A 20,208-nucleotide genomic window follows, 5' to 3' on the forward strand; every position below is an offset into this window, starting at 1 on the left:
CCTCCACGGTAACAAAAAAAGATTAAGAAAAAATAACTTTGGATGTTTCCCGTTTGTGTTGCATGCAAAAAATTTTTGGTTTTTTGTTTAAGCCAACCGAAATCGATGTGTTCCAATTTATACTATAATCTTATTAAAATCGGAAACATCATACATGGACTCCAATATCTGTCCAAAACAAGTTCATGCATTTGCAATGTTTGTTCTATGAAAGTCTAATAATGTAGCTCTTCTTTATGAAAGTCGAAGATCGAAGATGCTAAGTTGTTGGATTTCTTTTAATATTGAATTGCTCCTTCATTCCTTAAAGTTACTCTTCAAAGAAATAAATATAAATGAATATATGTAGAGCGTCATTCTACGAAGGATTCATTTTTTTTTTATCATTTTAATGAATTGTTTGTGGGACTCATTTTTCGATTACATATCAGCATCTCAACTGTATAGTTTTTAGGTCTTCATGCGTAGATCACTTCTCTAAATTTTCAGCTAAGTTGACCCAATTTTATGTCAAACTGATCTATTATGTGTCAAAATTAATTGGGCCAGTTTCACATCATGAACTGCTTTCGTTATGGTGTGATGTTGTGTGTTACAAATTCTTTTGCTTTGGAGGTAATGTACAATTATTTAAACTAATTAATCTAAATCCAAGAGAATTTCTCATAAAAAATTTGTGCATGACTAAATGAGATATAAAAGAAAAATGCTGAACTACTTAATGGAAAGTAATATATTGCATACTCTCATGGAAGGAAAAGAAAGAACCGCAACGACAACTTGGCAAAAGAAAATATGTACGTGACATTCAAGGAAAAGGAATATAAGAAGGCAAAATAGAAATGAGCCTAGTTTCTCAAAACAAAAAATAGAAATGAGCATTCGAACTGCAAGTAACAAAGATAAAGTGGAGCACCTTTATCACAAATGGGTCCAAAAAGATTGGAGGCCTCCGATTTCACAGCCTACACCTCTTTAGAGCAAGTCCAGCGGTGGGCATAACCGGACAAGCCACATCATTTTGATGATGTGTTGACTGGATATAATGAAGAATGAGCTTCCACCGGGCCTTGCTTGACTGGGCAAGCTTTAGCTTTGCATGACCCAGGTCAAAAAAATGGGCAAGCCCATGACTAAACTCTTGCCCAAAGTCATTCGGCTGCCAGCTCGATATATTGTGCAACGTAGGTGACGTCAGTTGCCTTCGTCAGAGCTCCACGCGGTAATGGCCCAGAGTGGAGGACACGGACGAATCACAACGTGCCATGTGGCCGACCAGACTTAATTGGTATTTTGTCGCGTGGCGACAATGGGTGGGCGCAGGGGACAGGTGGAGTCGGGCCGTTGGCTTGTTCAGAAAATTTGAAACCAACGGTTAGGGGTGGGCGCGGGTCGGGTCGGATCGGTTTTGGGTCAAAACCGCATCCGACCCGTATTCTTCGGTGGGTAGACTTTTAGGACCGAAAACTGATTGTTAATGGGCTGGCCCGAAAAATTCGGGTGACCCGAATTTCAAGTCGGCCCGGTTCGGTTTCGGTTCAAGTCGGCGTCGTCGCTCATCGTGGTTGGTTGTCGTACTTGGTAGGCGGCATTGTGTAGAATTGCAGATCGAAGGATGAAGGTCGGGCTTGACATTGTGCGGAACTGCGGATTGAAGGTGTTGGTAGGCGGCGCTGGTAGGCTGAAAGTCGGGCTCGGCTTTGTGCAAATCAAAGGTGTTGGTAGGCAGAGTTGGTCAGCGGCTGTGTGAGAGTGGTTGTCGAGAGAGATGAGAGGCTTTCCCTTTAGCTTTGTGGTTAAGGCCTTTGGCTTTTCCACAAGATAAGAGGGGTTCGAAAGCTGGTGTGGTGGTGGTGGTATGGTGGCGGTGAACTGGTTGTGGTGTTTGTTCCTTAAACTCCAAACTCCAAAGCCCAGAAGAGAGAGATGAGACATTTCAGAAGAAGAGAGAGAGAGAGAGAGAGAGAGAGAGAGAGAGAGAGAGAGAGAGAGAGAGAGAGAGAGAGAGAGAGAGAGAGAGAGAGAGAGAGAGAGAGAAAGAGATGAAAGGCCGAAAGAGACGAGAGGAGGAATGAGAGTGTGTAGGGTTTTCTTCTAAGGAGAGGGATTAGATGTAACATGTCCTATGTGTAACCTGATTTCAGCCAATAAGAATTAGACAGTCATTAAAAATATTATTAATTTAAATAAAAACTAATATAATTTATATAAAAGTTATAATATTAATTATTCGGACCGGTTCGGTTTTTTTCGGCCGGTTTACTCAATGAACCCAATCCCTAACTGGAGAAATTCGGTCCGGTTCGGTCAAGTCATTTTCCCCCCTTATTTCATCCGGTTCGGTCCCCGAGCCGGTTTTTTGGGCCAGTTCGGTCGGTTTTGGACCTCCGGTTCGGTTTTTGCCCACCCCTACCAACGGTCCTTTAATCTGGGCCGTTGGTTTCAATTAATGTTCACAATCCGACAGTGGATGAATTAATATGTATATACATGAATTTTTTTTAAAAAAAAAAAAAAAAAAAAAACGATGAACAGTTAAAATGAACAGTGAACCCACTGGTGAACAGTGGAAATCGGGTGAACATGAGTATGAACAGTAAAAAGTGAACAGTGTTGACCGGGCAAGAAAAACAACGGGTGTAAACCCATGTCCAGTGGCAGTGAATAGTAACTTGACCGGTCGAATTCTCGACTTTGCTTTTTCTTGACTACGGGTGAACTTGCTCTAAGGGCCAGCTCTAATTTAAAGGATACACCTCATGTTCACGAGACCAGACCTGAGAAAACAAAATTTAACCGAACTCCTAACCCTCCTTCCACTATCATCTACAGATAAACAAGAAGTTTATACATAGGATATGACCATTTATTTGACGTTCAGGCTCGCTTTCAAAAGCAAGCCTATTGAACTATGACTAAGCAACACATAGTAATAGGCTATTAAAAGAAAAACCAACAAAAACATATATGGGTATAGAAACCCAACATTTATCCTGGACCCAAGAAACCCAAGCCCAAAATTCATCTTCAATTAATCTTCCAGATTTGAGCCCGGAAAATGGCCCAATTGGCCTTTAGATCTCGAAAAACCAAGCCCAAAGATAGTTAGGGCTCCAAATCCAGATGGAGAGATCTGGTCTAAGGGGAGGTGGGCCCCACCGAAGTCCAAACTCATGAAGAACCAGTTTGATGTGGACACCCATCGCGGGGCACCCAGAGGCCTTCTTCGTCGGACCACCGGTATCATTTGGACCCAACACAACCACCAGAAAAGCAGTTGTTGGATTTTGGTGTCAGTGTTGGGATTGATATACCAGTCGAAGCGGTCCAAAGAGTTGATGACCATCGCAGCCGTGTCGTTCTTCGCCGCGCCCAACAACGTCCGCCTTGTTCCGTTTGGGTCGCCGCACACTCGCAGGGCATCAGTACCTGCCTCAATAAATTCTTGTCCCAGTCGCTCCCAAGCAAATTTAGGAGGCAATTCAAATGAGAAAATCAAGTCACCTCCATGAATGAAGCGCTAAGCACCAATCAAAAACCCTTCACCTCCGCCGTGCTTTTCGCCAGCCCAAATCAGAGCTCCATCACCACTGTGACAAACACCGCCTATAATAGGGGTTGAATCCGGCGGAAGAAGATAGTATCTACTAAATGGGTCAAAGGAAGGACAGCAACGCCTGGAGATTGGGAATCGGCCGAAGCCGCTGTGCGCATTGCCGGCAAGAAGCTGCGGTGTTAGTGTCAGCGTGAGGAGACACGCCGCTAGACAACTCTAGTTTTCATTTTTTATAACTTTTTATTTTTATTAAAAAGAAAATAAAAAATAAAAAAATTATTTGATCTCATATATTATCACTTTTTCTTTTATGACAAATGCAGACTATAATGAAGATCTTAGTGTCAATATCCGAGTATAATCAAATACGAGCTTAGACAATATTTTACCTTTTATTTCTTTCTTTTTGTTTTCTGTTTTTTTCTTTACATGAACATGGCCCAAAAGAAAAATTAAAAATATAAAGGTAAGAAATTAAATTTTCAGCCACTTTTTGTAACGTGGCTGGAAGCTATCACGGGCAATAAAAGGAGGCGGGTTACAAGAACTAGTTGCCCTTAAGCCTCAACTCTTTATCACCAACCCCAAACAATTTCTGGAGCACCTCTTATGTGCTAATAATCTATTTGCTTACAATGGGAACAAATCCAAGTATCTCAACAAATGCCTCAAGTAGCAGAAATGAGGTCCTTGGCAAAGCTTCTTCAGAAGACAACAATACAAAGGTTGATGGTCGTGGCCGTCGTATTCGCCTACCACCCATTTGTGCTGCTCGGATCTTTCAGCTTACTCGTGAGCTTGGTCACAAAACCGATGGCCAGACGATAGAGTGGCTCCTAAAACAAGCTGAACCATCTATTCTCGCTGTCACAGGTAACGGTGTCACTCCCAGTAACACTCTTTCGACTGTAGCTTCTGTGAATTTGCAGGTAGAAAAAGTCGTTAGTGAAGACAAAAATTTTGTGAGAAAGAAGTGCACTAAGGGTGGCCAACCGTTGCCACCACCCTATGACCATTACCTGAAGATCATTACAAAAAACTATGGTATCGAATTTTCTGTCAATGACGTCGCAATAGATGTGGGGATCGAAACTCGGGAAGAGTTCAAGGAGAAAGATGGAAAACAAGATTAGAACTACAAAGTTAAAAAAAGGGCCGAGTTAGATGCTTGAGGATTACAATGTTTAATCTCATGTACAGAGTCATAAGTTCGATATCATCCAATGTAATCCAAAAAAATGAAAGAAGTAGAAATAAAGGAATCTAATAAGGACCGTTCATCTCTGTCATTCTAATAGACTTCATGTACTGCAGTGCTGAGGGCTAGTTTTCGAATTCCTTTGATTAGCTGCTACTTAGGCGAAGCAAGAACAGAAGCAAAAAGAAAAGGAGATCTTCTTAGAGCAAGTAGTTTTAATGTTCTCTTAATCGTCTGAATTTGTCATGCTGTATAACCTGTATTTGCTGATGTGATGCAACCCTACTTAGACGTTCTCTGCCATTTGTGTTGCATGCAGAATCGCAGGTTACATTTTCACCAACTCAACTTGATTATTGGCGTCTTCTCCACCAACTCCTTTTTGCCTTATATCGCATCTTAATTAAAATCCAGAACACCATCATTCCCTTTTTCGAAGATCACATAAAACATGCAGGGACGCATCTTTTTTTTTTTTTTTTTTAATATATTTTATTTATTATTATTACTTTTTATAAGTCTGAAACTCTTTATATATATAGGTCTATTATCATCCTGCCAATTGTTCATTTCACACTATGCCAATTTTATTTAGTAAAAGACAATTTTACCCCTTTACTTAATTACAAATTGTTGTCAGTAGGACCAGGCCTAAAAACAAAAAATTCATCACCTTCAAGACCAAAATAACCTAATCGCAGCCACACTCCACAATTGCAATAGATTGAACTATATTAGTCATATTTGTTGTTTTAAGATCTCTCTCTCTGTTAGAGCTTCTGTCATATTTAATTGTAACCAATGCTTTTGAATGCTAAGGTATGATCTGAAGCATTTTTAAGAGAGCCTTATTTAAGATGTAAGCCTTGCACCTCTCTCTCTCTCTCTCTCTCTCTCTCTCTCTCTCTCTCTCTCTCTCTCTCTCTCTCTCTCTCTCTCTCTCTCTCTCTCTATATATATATATATATATATATATATATATATATATATATGGCCCTTCTGATAGGTTCATAATTTCATACATTTTTATACCCTTAAATGTAGGATTCTAGGCTTAGTTCTTATCATTTTTTAGTCATTTACTTTGTGTTTGTGTTTTGTAGGTTAAATTGGAGAAAAGAAAGATTTGGAGCTTAAAGTCAAATGCAGGATTGAAAGGGTGCTTGCTATCCTGAGTGTCCAGAATTGTCTCTGCTGTGAGTCAACTTCGCGGATTAAACTGTACCTTCTCACAAGGAATTAGCAGGCAAGCCTTATACCGTTGGAAAGATACGGATGTTAGCTTTCTAAGAAATTTTACGGAAGTGGATTCGCATTCTTTTGGAGGAAGTTATGATGGTTTAAGTGAACCTAGTTCGGGAAGGCAGATTCTGACGGATTTTTCATATCTTTTCGGAAGCTGACTTGTGAGGCCCAAGTCCATTGTTCTTAGCACTTGAATGAAACAAGGCTGAACGTGTCTGACATTTGGAGTAATTTCTTGCATTGACTTTAATAACCCTGCGTTTCTTTGGAGAGAAGAAAGCTATTCCAAGTTGGACTAAAAGACCGAAGAAGCCCAAGTCAAGTAGGGATTGGGAGGAACGTACAAGGTAGAAAACCTAGAACGTCTAGAGACACAAGAGGCAGCATATTCCGCAGAGAATAAGGAGAAGAGAAGCTCTCACCATCGCTGGACCCGAGTTCCTCAATTCTTCCATTGTTTGTTTCATGTTTTCTTCGATTCTAGTCATGTTTTTCATAGTTATGGATTGCTAAACTTTTAGGCTAGGGCTGAGATGAAGCCCCTAGTATGACTATTCTATTTGTTTAGTTGGTTTGCTATTGAATTTCTGGATTTCTATGTTAAACTCTTAATCACCGTTTCAATAGAACGTTTATTCAAAATCTTTGCTCGGGATCAATAAGACCTAGGTTTTGTTTATGAGTTATTTGGTTGGAGAACATGATGCTTGATCAATGAGTAGATGTTTTCTAGGGTGCCAAAAGATAATTCAATCTTGTGACTAAAGAGTTGTGAATTGAGATTACAAGTGCTTTGATCATAGTCGATATTCTTGTTTGCATGATTTCCTAGTTCTTTTGTGTTTAATGGGGTTGAACATGTTTGCGTGAACCTGATCATTAAGTGGAGTAAATTATAGTTTGGCTACTTGAATTCTATACAGGATCAATAAGTTGGAATTCATAGGTTAGAAGAACTTTGGCATATGTCAGGGATCAATAAGGCTTATGTACGGAAATCTTTAGCTTGAAATCTAAGGAATTCAATTGTTATCAACTAGAGAATAGGATAGAAGTATTAGGTGGTGGATTCAATGCTTTAGCATCTTCATAATCTGTTCTTAAACTCTAAAGAATCTCATTGCTCATTCTTGTCTTTAATTTCAGTTTTTCTTTCTTTAATTTTCTGTTTAAAACTCAATCACATCATAAAAATCAGTTTGTTTCACTTGAGCATAGCACATTTGTCATAACAAAATTGTCTCAATCAGTCCTTGAGGGAATGACCTCGTGCTTGCACCTCTATTCTACAATTGATTCGTGCACTTGCGAGTACTAAATTAAAATTGACAACAATGATGATTTTGAGTTGAGAAAACAATATTTGAAAAATGACTTCATTATTGTTTTGAGGTTGTTGGAGTTGAGGAAACAATCTTTTGTGATAACCAGTGTGGTGATATGTGAGATTATTCTCGTGATGATTGTGTGTAAATGATGTGGGTTGTGGCTGTTGAGTGATTGGTGTCATCCATGATTGATGGTGTATTGTTTTCTAATTTATTTCTATTATTGAATTATTGTTTGCTTTCGTAATCTCCTGAACTAAATTATATGCAGGGATTACTGTTTTCTAAATTGATTGGTTTTAATGTAATCTCCTTAACTAAATTATATGCAGGGATTACTGTTTTCTGAATTGATTAGTTTTAATGTAATCTTCTGAACTAAACTATATGTAGCGATTACTATTATTTTTATTGATTGGTTTTAATGTAATCTCCTGAACTAAACTATATGCAGAGATTACTATGATTTTGAATTATGTGCTTTTAGTGATCTCCTGAACTAATTTTCTAAGCAGGGATTACTGGTTTTATTTACTTTAATGATAAGAGTGCAGTTGTGGTTGAGACTCGTAGTGAGTCGAGAAATGTTTTATCACGTTGTTGTGGTGATAAATGCTTCTTGTCGGGAGGAAATGAGTGATTTCGTTGGTTTGTAGTTGAGCTTTCAAATGATGGTTTGTCACGGTGGTGACTCGTGTTTTCCTTAAAAATTAAAGAAAATGATTTTGCTTTTAGAAAATAATTATTGTGTTAATTTGTTGTCCTTGGGTCGGAAGGGTGTTTTGTGGTTATTTAGGTTTACTCATACGAGCTTGCAAAAGCTTACTGGGTTTGTTTTTTGAACCCGGTGCATTATTCCATGGTGTAGGGTTTTTGTGCAAGTTAGAATCTCGAGTAACCGTCGTTGAAGCTGAGGTATATTTTCTAAAGCGTGGACGTAGAAGTGTTTTGGTTTTAGTCTTCCGCTGTGTAGAGAGTTGGTGAGCATGTTTACTTATTGAATTGTAATTCAGTTTAATTTGTAAACTCTCTGTAATGTAATACGTGACTCTAAAGAACGAGTCAGTATTGACATTGTGAGCTCGATTTATTTAGTTACTTAATTTAAATGAAAATTTTTCTGAGTGTTTTCTTGTCCTTGTTGAGTTTTTGCGTTTCAGATTTTGATTCCTTTATTCAAAACTCGGGGCGTGACATTGGGAACCCAAATGGCTTCATCTCCCACAGGACCACGAAGCATGGAGACAGCGGTCTTCACTGCTCTAGCCTAGCTAGTCGATCTCATCTCGTTGTTGGCCTAATCACCACACTCATCTTAAGATCGGTTCTCCAACCAATGGTGCCAACAACGATCGATTCTCTCTGATGACCTCTCTACTAATCTACTCTTGTGGGAGTATCGACTGTTAAGTGGAGTGGTGCGGTCATCTTAGGTGTGGTGGAATTCCGTTGTGAGGCAGGGGTCTACCTTCGATCTGAAGGTGGATGATGGCAACAGTGACATGGATCTTCGCCTGCGAGGTTGCTACTGTTTGGGCTAACAATGGCTTTCAACTTTGAACTCCTGATGAGATGGTTAGTGGTGGAAGCTATCACAAAATGGATTCTGATGTGGTTAACGTCAGCTTTGCCTATGGTGGGGTATGGCTGGTCTTCACGGTGGCGGTGCTTCCACTGCCTTTGCTAGTGGCACTCTTAGTTATGCTTCTAGGATGGTTAACGGCATCAGTAGTGGTTTTGATGACGGCGTTAATTGGCTTGGAGATGGTAGGACTATAGATAAAGTTTGGCTAATGGGTCTAGACCCTGTGTTGTTGATTTTGGCTTAAGGCTTTATACTTGGGTTTTCTGTTTTTCTATTTTATTTCAGGCTAAGCTTGTAAACAATCCTGAGGCTACATCCTTTGCGTAGGGTGGTCCTATAGGATTTTGAATAAGTTAGGGCTGGAACTTGAATTGGTCGATGTTAGCTCTAATAGTGTCAGGTTATTAGTTATTGGTTTCTTGATAGTGATGTTAACTTATGTTAAACAGCCAGAAGTGTGGTATGTGACTCACTATTGTACTGATATTGTCCCAACTGAACCCCATTAGGTGTTGAATTTTAAAGCAAAATGCCTCGGTACAATTCGGTGTGATCCGCCTACTTATAAGTTATATTTTATTCGTCACTTTTCTAATGTGGATCTTTCCTCTCTAACAAGCCTCCTCAGGGGCATCCTATCTCTAAGTCTGCACATGCAATCAATTAACAATTCAATTCCACATTGATAATTGGGACACAAGTCCCATTTTGGCAACTTGGTCAATATAACAATCCAACACCCACATCAGACACTTGGTAACAATCAAATCAGAATTTTCCAATGGCAATATGAGGGACCCAAATTTGGGCCTGTGACAAACTGACAATTAGAGACGCAATTAGAGAGAAACCCGCTTCGATATCATGATAAACAATGACCAGTGTGACCCGTTGCCTACCATTGCACCGATATTATCCCAACTTAACCACTCGTCAAGTGTTGGATTTTAATCACAAAATATCTCAGTACAATTAAATGCGATCCTCCTATTTATAAATTATATTTTATTTGTCATCTTTCTAATGTGAAATCTTTTCTGTCGCACAACTTAGATTACTCAGGCTAATCTAAAATTGAACCATTGCATGACGTGCCCCTCAGAGGGTAGGTTGTTGTGTAATGTTACTAACATTTGCATTTTAAATGGATTGACATCCACAGTTGATTATTTAAAAAACAATATAAAAAAATAAAATAAAATTTGTTTAGTCAATTTTAAAGCGAATCTTATGTAAATGACAGATGATGTTACATGATTACAAACTTGAGTGCACATTAGAAAATGGGGGCTTGAGGGCGCTAGCTAACCCTTGAATGAGCCCCAGTAAAGGAATGAAGATTTACATATAACTCACTGAGATGAGATTCAAGTTTCAGTCGCATAAAAGTAGGCAATTGAGCACAGCAAGTATCACATTCTGTAAGTACAGAATGCTAACTATAAAAACTTCCATGCTCGAGCCAAGAATATTCTGCACATATATAGGATACTCTTGGGTGCCAAAGAACTACAATGGAGTTAGCAACCAGTAACAAACTGGTAAAAGGTCTCATAACCAGTAGAACATCTTATTTATGAGTGGACTAGAGACGTTGCGTTTACAGACATGTATTAAGACAATTAGCAGCAGTTATCCGTTGTAATATGTCCTCAAAATCCACATTAAATGAGAACCCTGCAAAAGGAGCTGGATTTCAAATATTCTTCTGAGAGGATGTAATAGATTAACAATATAGGAGCGATGTCTATCATTACCATTCACTCATTGGTATTTATTTGGGGACTCCAAGTGCTTATTACGTGACACCCCCCTTTTCTTCTTCTTCTTCGTCTCAAATGTAGGCAAATCTGGATTAGAGCCATTCATGATATCAAGATACCCGAATACGTAGAAAATTAAAAAGAAAAGGCAAAAGGTTGATGTTAATATTGCCATCATTGACCCAAATAATTAGAAATATCACTAAGTAGCTACATTACTCAGTTATTTGGATTCAAGCTATAAAATGCTCATAATCTGTAACAGAAGGGCATAGCGATAAATATTAAAGGCCACTATGGATGAATGAACTCTAACTTGATAGGGTTCATTCATGCAGAAGTGGAAGAGCTAAAATGGAATTTTAGGTAAATCTTTGCATTAGTCTGATTTAGGATTTCAAGTTGGATGATACAATAACAAATTCTTGCTTAATCTTCTCAAACAAAAATGACTTTGGAATAGAGATGCTGGAACTCCATTTATCTATTAAATGTGATAGAGACCCTACAAAAGTGCACTCGGATAATAGGTTTTTGTAGTGTCTAAATTTCTTTTTACATCTGAACCCACTTGTGGACCCAGGCTCAAAACTGGGTCCTCCTTCGGACCCCGTTCAATCTTTAGAAGGGGGAAACTCTACCAAACAGATATGTAGGTATCTTGAGGGGGTTCAAACCCCAGACAACAGGGAAGCAAACCATGGCACCTGACAATTTTCTACTAAAACCTCATTGGTCCACACAATTATCTTAACTTAAGGACTCTTAACAAGAGTGGAGCTATTTTCACCTCCCGAAGGTTAAGAAATACTAAATTACTCATCCCAACTATTCATGGACATGGACTCATCAGGAGGAGCTGCCTTTAATGGCTGTCCCTAGTTCTATATTTCTTAGTTAATCTAGAAGGTTGTGATTGTTATTAATCTTCTTTCTTAAATGATGGTTAAGGTGGGTACTTTTAGGGGATGTAATAGCAGTGCTCTTCAGAAATTCTTATTGCTGTATTGTGTTTTGAGGATTCCTGAACTAGGTTAGCGCACTAAAACAACGAGTGAATCTTTAACTTCCAGCTTGCCCTTCCCTTCTTAATGAATATAAACTGAAAGATCCTAATGAATAATATTAACAATTTGATTTGAAAGCTAATACAAAATCACACTCCACCAAAAAAAAAAAAAAATCATTTTCTGGAAAGAATATACAAAGCAAAATATTCAAAAAGAAAAAAAGCATGAACATGTACCTCCTTCAGAATAAATTGAGTTGTAGTGCACCTCTGCCCAAAAGCTCAAACAAATTACTGCACAATATAGACCGGAATATTAAATTTCAGTCCAAATATTTATTGCATATGGTGGGGAATAACAGAGTTGAGCAAGAAAAGGGATCTGCTACTTTCCATTATCAACAAGTCAACCCAATAATTCAATTCATTTAACTCGATATTCAATTCATAAAATGTTTCAATTAAATGCCAGTTTCAACTTATATGCTCAGCTACTGTGCTTACAATACCATTATCTAGACGATCAAAGATGGAACTAAAGTAATATTCTCAAGAACAATATGATGCACATGGCTTCAAACCATCATTACTATGCTGACACATCTACTCTTCACCATTTTGAGGAAACATGTACCTCAGCATCGAATTAAGAATAACGAGTTTGGATATGGTACAATCAATTATACCATGAATGGAAAAGTCACCCTCTGTTTCCTAAATTTTATTTATTGAAATACAACAAATAGGTCAACTTTCCATTTCTTTTGCATTCATCATACAGAGGAAACAAGTTTCTGATTATGCATCACGACAATGTGAGACTTTTTTTTTTTTGCTTCTCTGGTTGATGAAAAAGAAATGACAAAGTGCCACGTGATTCATCTAGGAACAAGCAGAACAAAAAGAATGTGGGACAAGGGGAATAATCATCTGTGACCTACTATATATGGAATAATGGAAGTGACTCCATACAAATAATTATGCAGTAGCCATTGCAGGTAACAGACCACACAAGTCCCATTATGATCAATGTAATTTAACAAAATCAGTAAGACTTTCTAATCATAATTCACGGATGCTTCTTCAAAAAACATTGTTTGGCCCCGGAGGAAATCTGTGGACCAGTCATGTGCGATTTCCCAAGAAAAACACATATTATCAGAGAACTCTTTAGATTTATTACAAGTGGATAGTCACTCAACTCAAAACATATTTCTAACAAAAAGTAATCCCAAGGAAAACACATGTTATCGGAAGAACTTCTTAGATTTATTACAAGTGAATGAAAAGTCACTCAATTTACCACATACTATCTCTAAACAATTGTAATGAGCCCTCCTAATGAACCCACTAAGGTATGTGATGGACTACTCTACAGCTCAGACTTCCTGAGAAACAGGTTCAAGCATCAAGCAATATCAGGTGCTCAAAACAAATTAAAAAAAAAATAATAAAACCTCTATAGGAAAAAGAAAAGAGCAGTTTAATTAAACACGAAGTGGTGGGAGAAAAACTCTAATAGAACTATAGAAGAAAAAAAAAAAAAACATAAACGGAAATCTAAAATTTTGTTCTTAAATCAGTTGGTGGTTTTGATTGCTAGTTCTGTCAGAGTTGGTATTCATATCTGATTAGAGAGTTGAGATGTATTTTGATCAGTAGTAGTTGCTCAGCTGGCATGATCCACTCAGTCTTTTACCAGACTACACAGATTTTGGGTTTAGATTGAATTGGGTGGGTTGTTGAAAAAGAATAGGAAGAAATGGAAATGCTTTAGTTTTTTAACTATTCACAAAAAGCTGATAAATTTAGACTAAAAATTCTTTGGTTTAGTTCATAATCTAAAACCAAAGCTACATTGAAACATGAAACTTTTCAGGCAGTGCAGTGCCCCTCATATTCTTCAGGGAAAGAAAATGATATCAGAGTGGTACAACCAGCCTTATATACTGCAAGGTTAGTTTTATTCCTGTCAACTTGTAAGTACTTCTTTTCAGCTTTGTTCTGCTACTAACATCAGCAGGCTTTATTTATGTGGACCTTAAAAGACAAAGTCCAGCAGATTGAGCAGAATAAAAGTACCTCGTTTCGATCTTTCAGCATTAGGAAGAATCTCAATGTAGCAGGTGTCCTTGAAAGATGTTATGACAAAAATTTTAACTCCATACTGCAATAAATCATTAACATCTGTTATGAAGCACATTGCATATACAGAGCAAACTAAATGATGTGAGCACATATGAGAGGTGTGAGCATCTTTGACAGTTGAACAAAGAAAAGATACCCTTCATATGCCCTAGTTGCAATATCATCACGAAATTGGCATCAGATCAAGTCCAATAGCAGGTTATATTCTCACATGCAGATTTGCTTATATACTGGACCACAATTTAACCCCAAAAATTTTCAAGCTGAAACTCAGAAAGTTGAGAATTAAAATGCCTAAACTGCCTCTACTTATCTGCATGTGTTCAGTTCCATAATACTTATTAAGTTCGAACAAAATGTTTTGAATTCTGCAGCCTATGAGACAAACTTCACAAAACTTACAAAACGATCCTAACAACAGTTTTTTTTTTTTTTTTTTGCCCTTGTGCTGAATATGTAGCACCAAACTCACTTTCATATATAAATATAATAAGAATTAAATCAATAAAAATGCATATGAGGCCTAACTGACCTCACGGGCTAGTGACAATTTCACCGATTAAAGTGGTACACAACGTTGGGAGAAAATCATTTTCTTGGCTACTATAGTCAAAACCAGTAGTAAAACTCAAGTGGAAAAGATAATTGTGAAGTTGAAGTTACATAACGACAGAAATTTAGGTTTACCATGAAACAAAAAACTGAACACTAATCTACTTTAAGTATGTGAAACAAAAGTAAAGTTGCTAAAGCATACCAAATCTGCAGCAGCCTGTAAAGTAACATGATCGCCCCACTCACCGCTCCTAATGTTAAACATGATTATTAAAGCAACGTCAAATTCACCAAAATAGCAGATGATGAAATTATTTAAAAAAATTGGATGAATACCTGGACATCTTCTCCAAATAGTCATCATAAGCCATGGGAACATATCCTTCATATATCTCTGGGTATGACTTGAGCTAAGCATTCAAGATATTGCACAAATGAGACAACAAATCATAAATCCACAAATAGTAATACCAGTAAAAACCAAAGTCCTAGTTAAAAGCCAGCCATGCCAAACAAAAGAAAGAAAAAAAATGGCCAACCTGATTTACAATTTGTTGTCTCACAAATTCATGGTGTTCAGGAGATTGATAAAATTGGTCAGCTAGAGCGCGGAACTGGATTACAATGTTAGTCAGTCAAGTTGCATAAATTACATTAAGCAACATAACATGTAAACAGCTTCCACACATACAGGGTAGTCAGTGGATGAACCATATAAAAAATAGTACCTCCTCTAAGCAGTGTTCTTTGCTCAACTACATACTTCCATATTTGTTTGTTTGATGGTGTGCATGTTTGGTAAAACAAATATGCTTAAATTTTAAAGTAAGTGGTTCTTTAGGTTCAGAAATTGCACCAATGTCATGTCTGAGTCATATGACTATAACAGCAAAGAACAGCTGTGCGCATAGTGTAACATTATTTACAACTAATCCTTATTAGGCCATAGAAAGGGCTCCATACTTGTGTTATTTAAAACTCATAAGCGAAAGAAGTTAACCTGACAGTTTCCATCTCCTTGGACCTTATTTTCAACCAACCCATATAACTGCAACCTACAGAAGCAAACCATTTCGGGTATCAAATTCAAATTTAGACATCATTCGGATCCATCATCCATCTACTACATTACTATTGTATTCTATGTTCTATCTGGACAAGTAATAGGTGTTTTTTTTAAAAAAGGCTTCCCCTGAGTACCTTAACACAACTTTCAAGTGGTAAGAGCAAAAGCAAATACAGTGATGCTATTGATATGTGACATGACTGACATCATATATGAGGACATATATTAAACAGCAGGCAAGTAAAATTTGCTTTAAGATGTCCTATGTTTATATAAATGGGTATATCAAAAATCTAACAGGATTTGGATTTAGGTCCCCAGCAAATGTATGATTGTGACTTCATTTTGCATTATGAGTTTCATAAATCCATTCCTCCAGTAAGCTTTTAAATCTAAAGGTTGCCAACAAACTTAGAAATAGAATTTTTATATTTTGCAGCATTAAATTAGTAGAGAGATCTGCTTATTAACAAACAGAGTGAGACTGAGGGAAATACTCTACCAAGCATTCTACAAAGAGCAACAAAACAACACCTGTCCAGAAGCCTTTGGTGATCTAAAGTTGCTTGATCTAGCGAGGGTATATCACCATTAATTTTAGGAACATGCTGCACAAAACCAGCAACGAACATAAAGGTATGAACTACAGTTTGGGTATATCATTTCAAGAAGCCGAAATGTAGCATATAAGACCCTTGACCTGTCAACCACCACCTACTATGTCTACTTGCCTGTTTCATATGTAGCCTTACAAGGAAAATGCACTATCACATTTATCAGAGAGGGATTCACCCTTCAACATTTTCAATGGGAAAAAGGAAGAGGGGAAGAAAAACTAAGCATTAGCAACATGTGCCATGGGGCATATTTTAGCAATTGACAAAATGCAACAAAAATTATGTGATACACTGCAGCAGTATCTGAATTCCTCAACCATAGTCTACATGCATAAATTTCATAACAAGAAATCGAAAAGGTTCCTCAAGTGACATGAGGCCCAGGCAACTAGCATCAGAACATTATATATAACTGAAAAGCATAAAAGGTCCACCAAACCTAATCAAGGGAGAGAAAAATAAAAACGCTTTGAGGTGATATCTTAAGTCTTGACCATCACCAATAATACTGTACTTACAGGGACAGGAACCATCTGGTTCAACCTGTCTCCATCAAATGTATATTCATTAGCCAGCTCTAGGGAATATGACCACTCATCTCCATAGTACGCCTTTTCATCTGGGCTAGAACACGAAGTAGAAGTAGAAGGCCCAACTTCATCTGCCTCTGCCTGAACACTCTCCTGTCCTACAAATTGCAAATGAATTATACACAAGAACCCAAGCCAAACCACCCACAGCCTGCCAAATCCAGAAACACCAGAACATATAACTCTTCAACATAACATTTACCAGAGCCATAATTTCCAATAGATTGCTGTGACCAATCTTGTGGGAAGACAGATGCTTGCAAATGCTCTACTTGCTCAGGCGCAGATCCCGGCTCGTCCTCCTCTATATCAAGTAGTGACAGCTCTTCTTGAAGAGCATGAGCAATAAGTTCATCATATTCCACATTTATACAATCCGCATCATACACCACATCTTCCTTAAAATAATGCCCCGCATAATAATTAGTGCCATCTTGGTTAACTGAGTCACAATACCCACAATTCGAATACGGATCACCTTCAAAGAGCTGGAGTCCCCAGCGAACAACATCCGGGTCTTGCTCGTATGTAAGCATTGCCAAAACTGCTACCCTCAATGTTGCTGTGGTGGGTTAGAGCACATTAGTTTGAACCTACAACTACTAGAACCAATCAGCAACATGGGAAGAAACTGGTTTCATTAACAAATCCAAAACATAAGACAAAACAAGTTAGTCTTCATCATTCACTTGCTTATGTTGACTTCGAAGTTCAAAATATAAAAAAAAGATGTATAATTTCTTGGAGCAAAAAATAAACATCTCCATACATGCTTTTGCCCAAAAAGAAAAAAAAAGAGATGGGTTAACCAGACAAGTCAAACAGAGGAACTAATCTGATCCAAACAAAGAATCAAAAAATTCATGAATCTAAAGAAAGACCCAAAGGAGCAATGCAGATAAGAGGGAGATGTTTCACCTTGAGCTGAGGCGCAGATCAAAGAAAGATTCGAGCTTTGAGGTGAAACAATTAGCAGAGAGTTTATTATTTAAACTAAAATGGAGAATAACAACTGGGTTTTACTTGTGAAAAAGAATAATATGTATTAGTGGGTTGTACAGGTAGTGGCTGGGCGGGATCGAGACGCCACAGAAAGCAGAGAGAGAGAGAGAGAGAGAGAAGGGAACAGTGAGGTAGCTAGGGAACAGTGAAAAGGAATTTTTTTTTTTTTTTTTTTTTTTTTGTGGAGAATGAGTGAAAAAGGAATATGAGGAGAGAGAGAGAGAAGCAGCAAACGGCCAAAGTGGTAAGTGACGGAAGTCACGAGGTTGGGTTCAGTGTTTCAGGGCCATTATTTGTACCAGACTACCTGCCTAATAGTTATATGCCAGTACAACGCAGCAGTCGTAGGGAAGGCACTGATTGTGGCATTTTACTTTTTTCACTTTCTTTTACCGCCTACCGGCATCTCCAATGAAATGGTCAAAAATATTTGTGTCAAGTTCGAATTTAAAAGCTGATGTGTTAATTGTTATTTTGACAAATTTCTATTTCAATTGATAGGTTAAATTTAAATATTATTATACTATTTTTTTTAGAATATTTTATAACAAAAATAAACAATTTTTTCGCAATATCTCCCACTTCTTCTTCTCTGTTTTTCTTGCTGCACAACTTCACTTCATCTCTCTTTAGTAATACACTGGTTTTGACAAAACACCAATTCCTTCTTCTACATGTTTCGAACCCCAATTTCCAGATTTACCACACTTCTCATAAACTCAAATCCCATTAAATTCTTATTCACATATCCAATTCCCATAATCACAAAAAAAAAAAAAAATCAAATCTTTGGTGCCAAACAAAAGCTCATCAAAATGTCATCCCAACAAATCCTACCTGCAACATACCACTCACCATCTTCAAATCTCGCCACCACTAAGACAAACATATATTATGAAGGTTTTTCATGAGTTAATTTGGTCTGGGTAAGATAGAAGAGAGAGAGTTTTAGTCTGTTATTCTGTTATGATTTTATTAGAATTCTAGTCAAAATCGAACTCATCCATGGTGAGCAGCTACTCGTGGTGAGGTTGGGGACATAGAGGTTTTGGTCTATTCATGGTGAGAATGAGCTATTCGTGGTAAGGAGATCTGAGTAGGAATCTAAAGGGTTTGGTCTAGGTAGGAAGAACGATAGAGAAGAGAAGAAAGGAGAGAGAAGGAAAGGGCGAGAGGGAGAGAGAAACAATAAAAAATAAAATGACAGTTTCTTTGCCTCTGTCCAATTTGATAGCCCAAGTCCATAAGTCATTTACACGTAGAATAAGATATATGGGTTGGAGTAGTTTGGTATGTCTTTTGTTACCAGTAGAGACCTCCACGTGGATTTGACATCTCTATTTGAGATGGTCTAAGCTAACGACTAGCAATGCCAAAGTTCTTTTGTACTTTGGAATTTCAAAGCGAAAGTTCTTTAGTAAGATAATGGATTATTGAAATTCAAAAGCCATATTTGTTCGGTTTGTCTATCTTTGCAATGTATTTTACATTATAACGGAGATTTTTCTATTGAAAATGAGTGGGTGTCAATCTATTAAAATGAAGATGTCAGCAATATTACCACAACAACTCCTCTTGTGAGGGCTACGTCAATATTGAGCCATTACCTAGACTACCCTCATTTTTATTTAAATAGCTCAAACACACCATAAGATAGACTATGAGAATGTCACTATTTAGAATAAACTCCAAGTAACATGTAATTTGACAATACTAAGACTAATATTGACAAAGTCAAATAAAAACCCTAATTTATTCCTAAAAGAATTAGGACCAGCATACATGAAGAAGTATCCCCCAGATTATCTACCAAGACAACCATAGTCTCTTCCTCATCCATGTGCAAAGCTCGCTTAGCTCTAGCCTCCTTCGATTTAGGAGTCCTCTTTTTCTTAGGCTTTTTATCTCCAGCAGCTGTAACCTTCACTTTCCAAGACTTCACATCTTCAAACTCAGGTCTATTTTGAACTCCAACAAGTTTAGCCAACTCGGCGTTTTTTTTCGGTGGAGCACCAACATGACCTTTCTTTTAGGTAGATCAAGCTGAGGTTCAAAATGAAGGGCCACTAAAGGAGTAGGGTCCCCAATTTTCTTGGTCATCTTACTATACGTGAAAAGTCATGAACACACTATGCTTCACCCCAAAAATACTTGTAGTCGTCTTAGTCGACAGAGTAGCAACCTTAGTAAGAGCTTTTAGTGTCTCAGTCCACAATCTTCCAATCTGAGCAGCCAATTCCTGTGTAGGACACCTTCAGAATGGAGAACAGCAATGAGCAAGGCTTCAAGGTAAACAGATTTGGAATTTGAGCCTAAGCAAACATATTTGAAAGCCACACTATACCCAGCACATATGCTAGACCCTGTGCTCTAGTAGCCCCTAACAACGAAGGAATCACCTGAAGACCAGCCACCACCATATTAGGGTTAGGGTTAGAGTAAGGGTTTAAAGAATCTCGAGTTGATGCGACCAAGACATCAGACTAATCGAAGCAGCCTTACTTAGGGTTTTCAAGGCGACCACAGGTTCGAAAAAACCTTACTAC

The 20,208-nt window shown here is 37.7% G+C and overlaps 2 protein-coding genes across 5 annotated transcripts; one reads left to right on the plus strand and one right to left on the minus strand.

The window, feature by feature from the left end:
* The first annotated feature begins 4,191 nt into the window (after nt 1–4,191).
* LOC112163809 (transcription factor TCP21-like) lies at nt 4,192–4,689 on the plus strand. The gene has a single exon (XM_024300067.1). The coding sequence runs from the start codon at nt 4,192–4,194 to the stop codon at nt 4,687–4,689; it is 498 nt and encodes a 165-aa protein (XP_024155835.1).
* A 5,707-nt stretch (nt 4,690–10,396) lies between these two features.
* Nucleotides 10,397–17,885, minus strand: LOC112167897 (OVARIAN TUMOR DOMAIN-containing deubiquitinating enzyme 12). Of its 4 annotated transcripts, none has more exons than XM_040507060.1 (12): nt 17,579–17,885; nt 16,863–17,222; nt 16,589–16,758; nt 15,988–16,061; nt 15,388–15,442; nt 14,927–15,001; nt 14,724–14,797; nt 14,590–14,638; nt 13,767–13,851; nt 11,922–11,978; nt 10,670–10,762; nt 10,397–10,589 (listed from the first exon to the last, which is right to left on the minus strand). In XM_040507060.1, the coding sequence occupies exons 2-11, from the start codon at nt 17,194–17,196 to the stop codon at nt 10,677–10,679; spliced, it is 1,059 nt and encodes a 352-aa protein (XP_040362994.1). In that variant the 5' UTR covers nt 17,197–17,222; nt 17,579–17,885; the 3' UTR covers nt 10,397–10,589; nt 10,670–10,676. The 4 variants fall into 4 exon arrangements, with proteins under 4 accessions (XP_040362994.1, XP_024160765.1, XP_024160764.1 ...); XM_024304997.2 differs by having other exon boundaries at nt 16,863–17,259; nt 17,579–17,884; XM_024304996.2 differs by having other exon boundaries at nt 16,863–17,291; nt 17,579–17,884.
* Between the last annotated feature and the right edge of the window lie 2,323 nt (nt 17,886–20,208).

Source organism: Rosa chinensis, chromosome 5 (genome assembly GCF_002994745.2).
Source record: "Rosa chinensis cultivar Old Blush chromosome 5, RchiOBHm-V2, whole genome shotgun sequence".
In the NCBI taxonomy this organism is placed as follows: Eukaryota; Viridiplantae; Streptophyta; class Magnoliopsida; order Rosales; family Rosaceae; genus Rosa; species Rosa chinensis.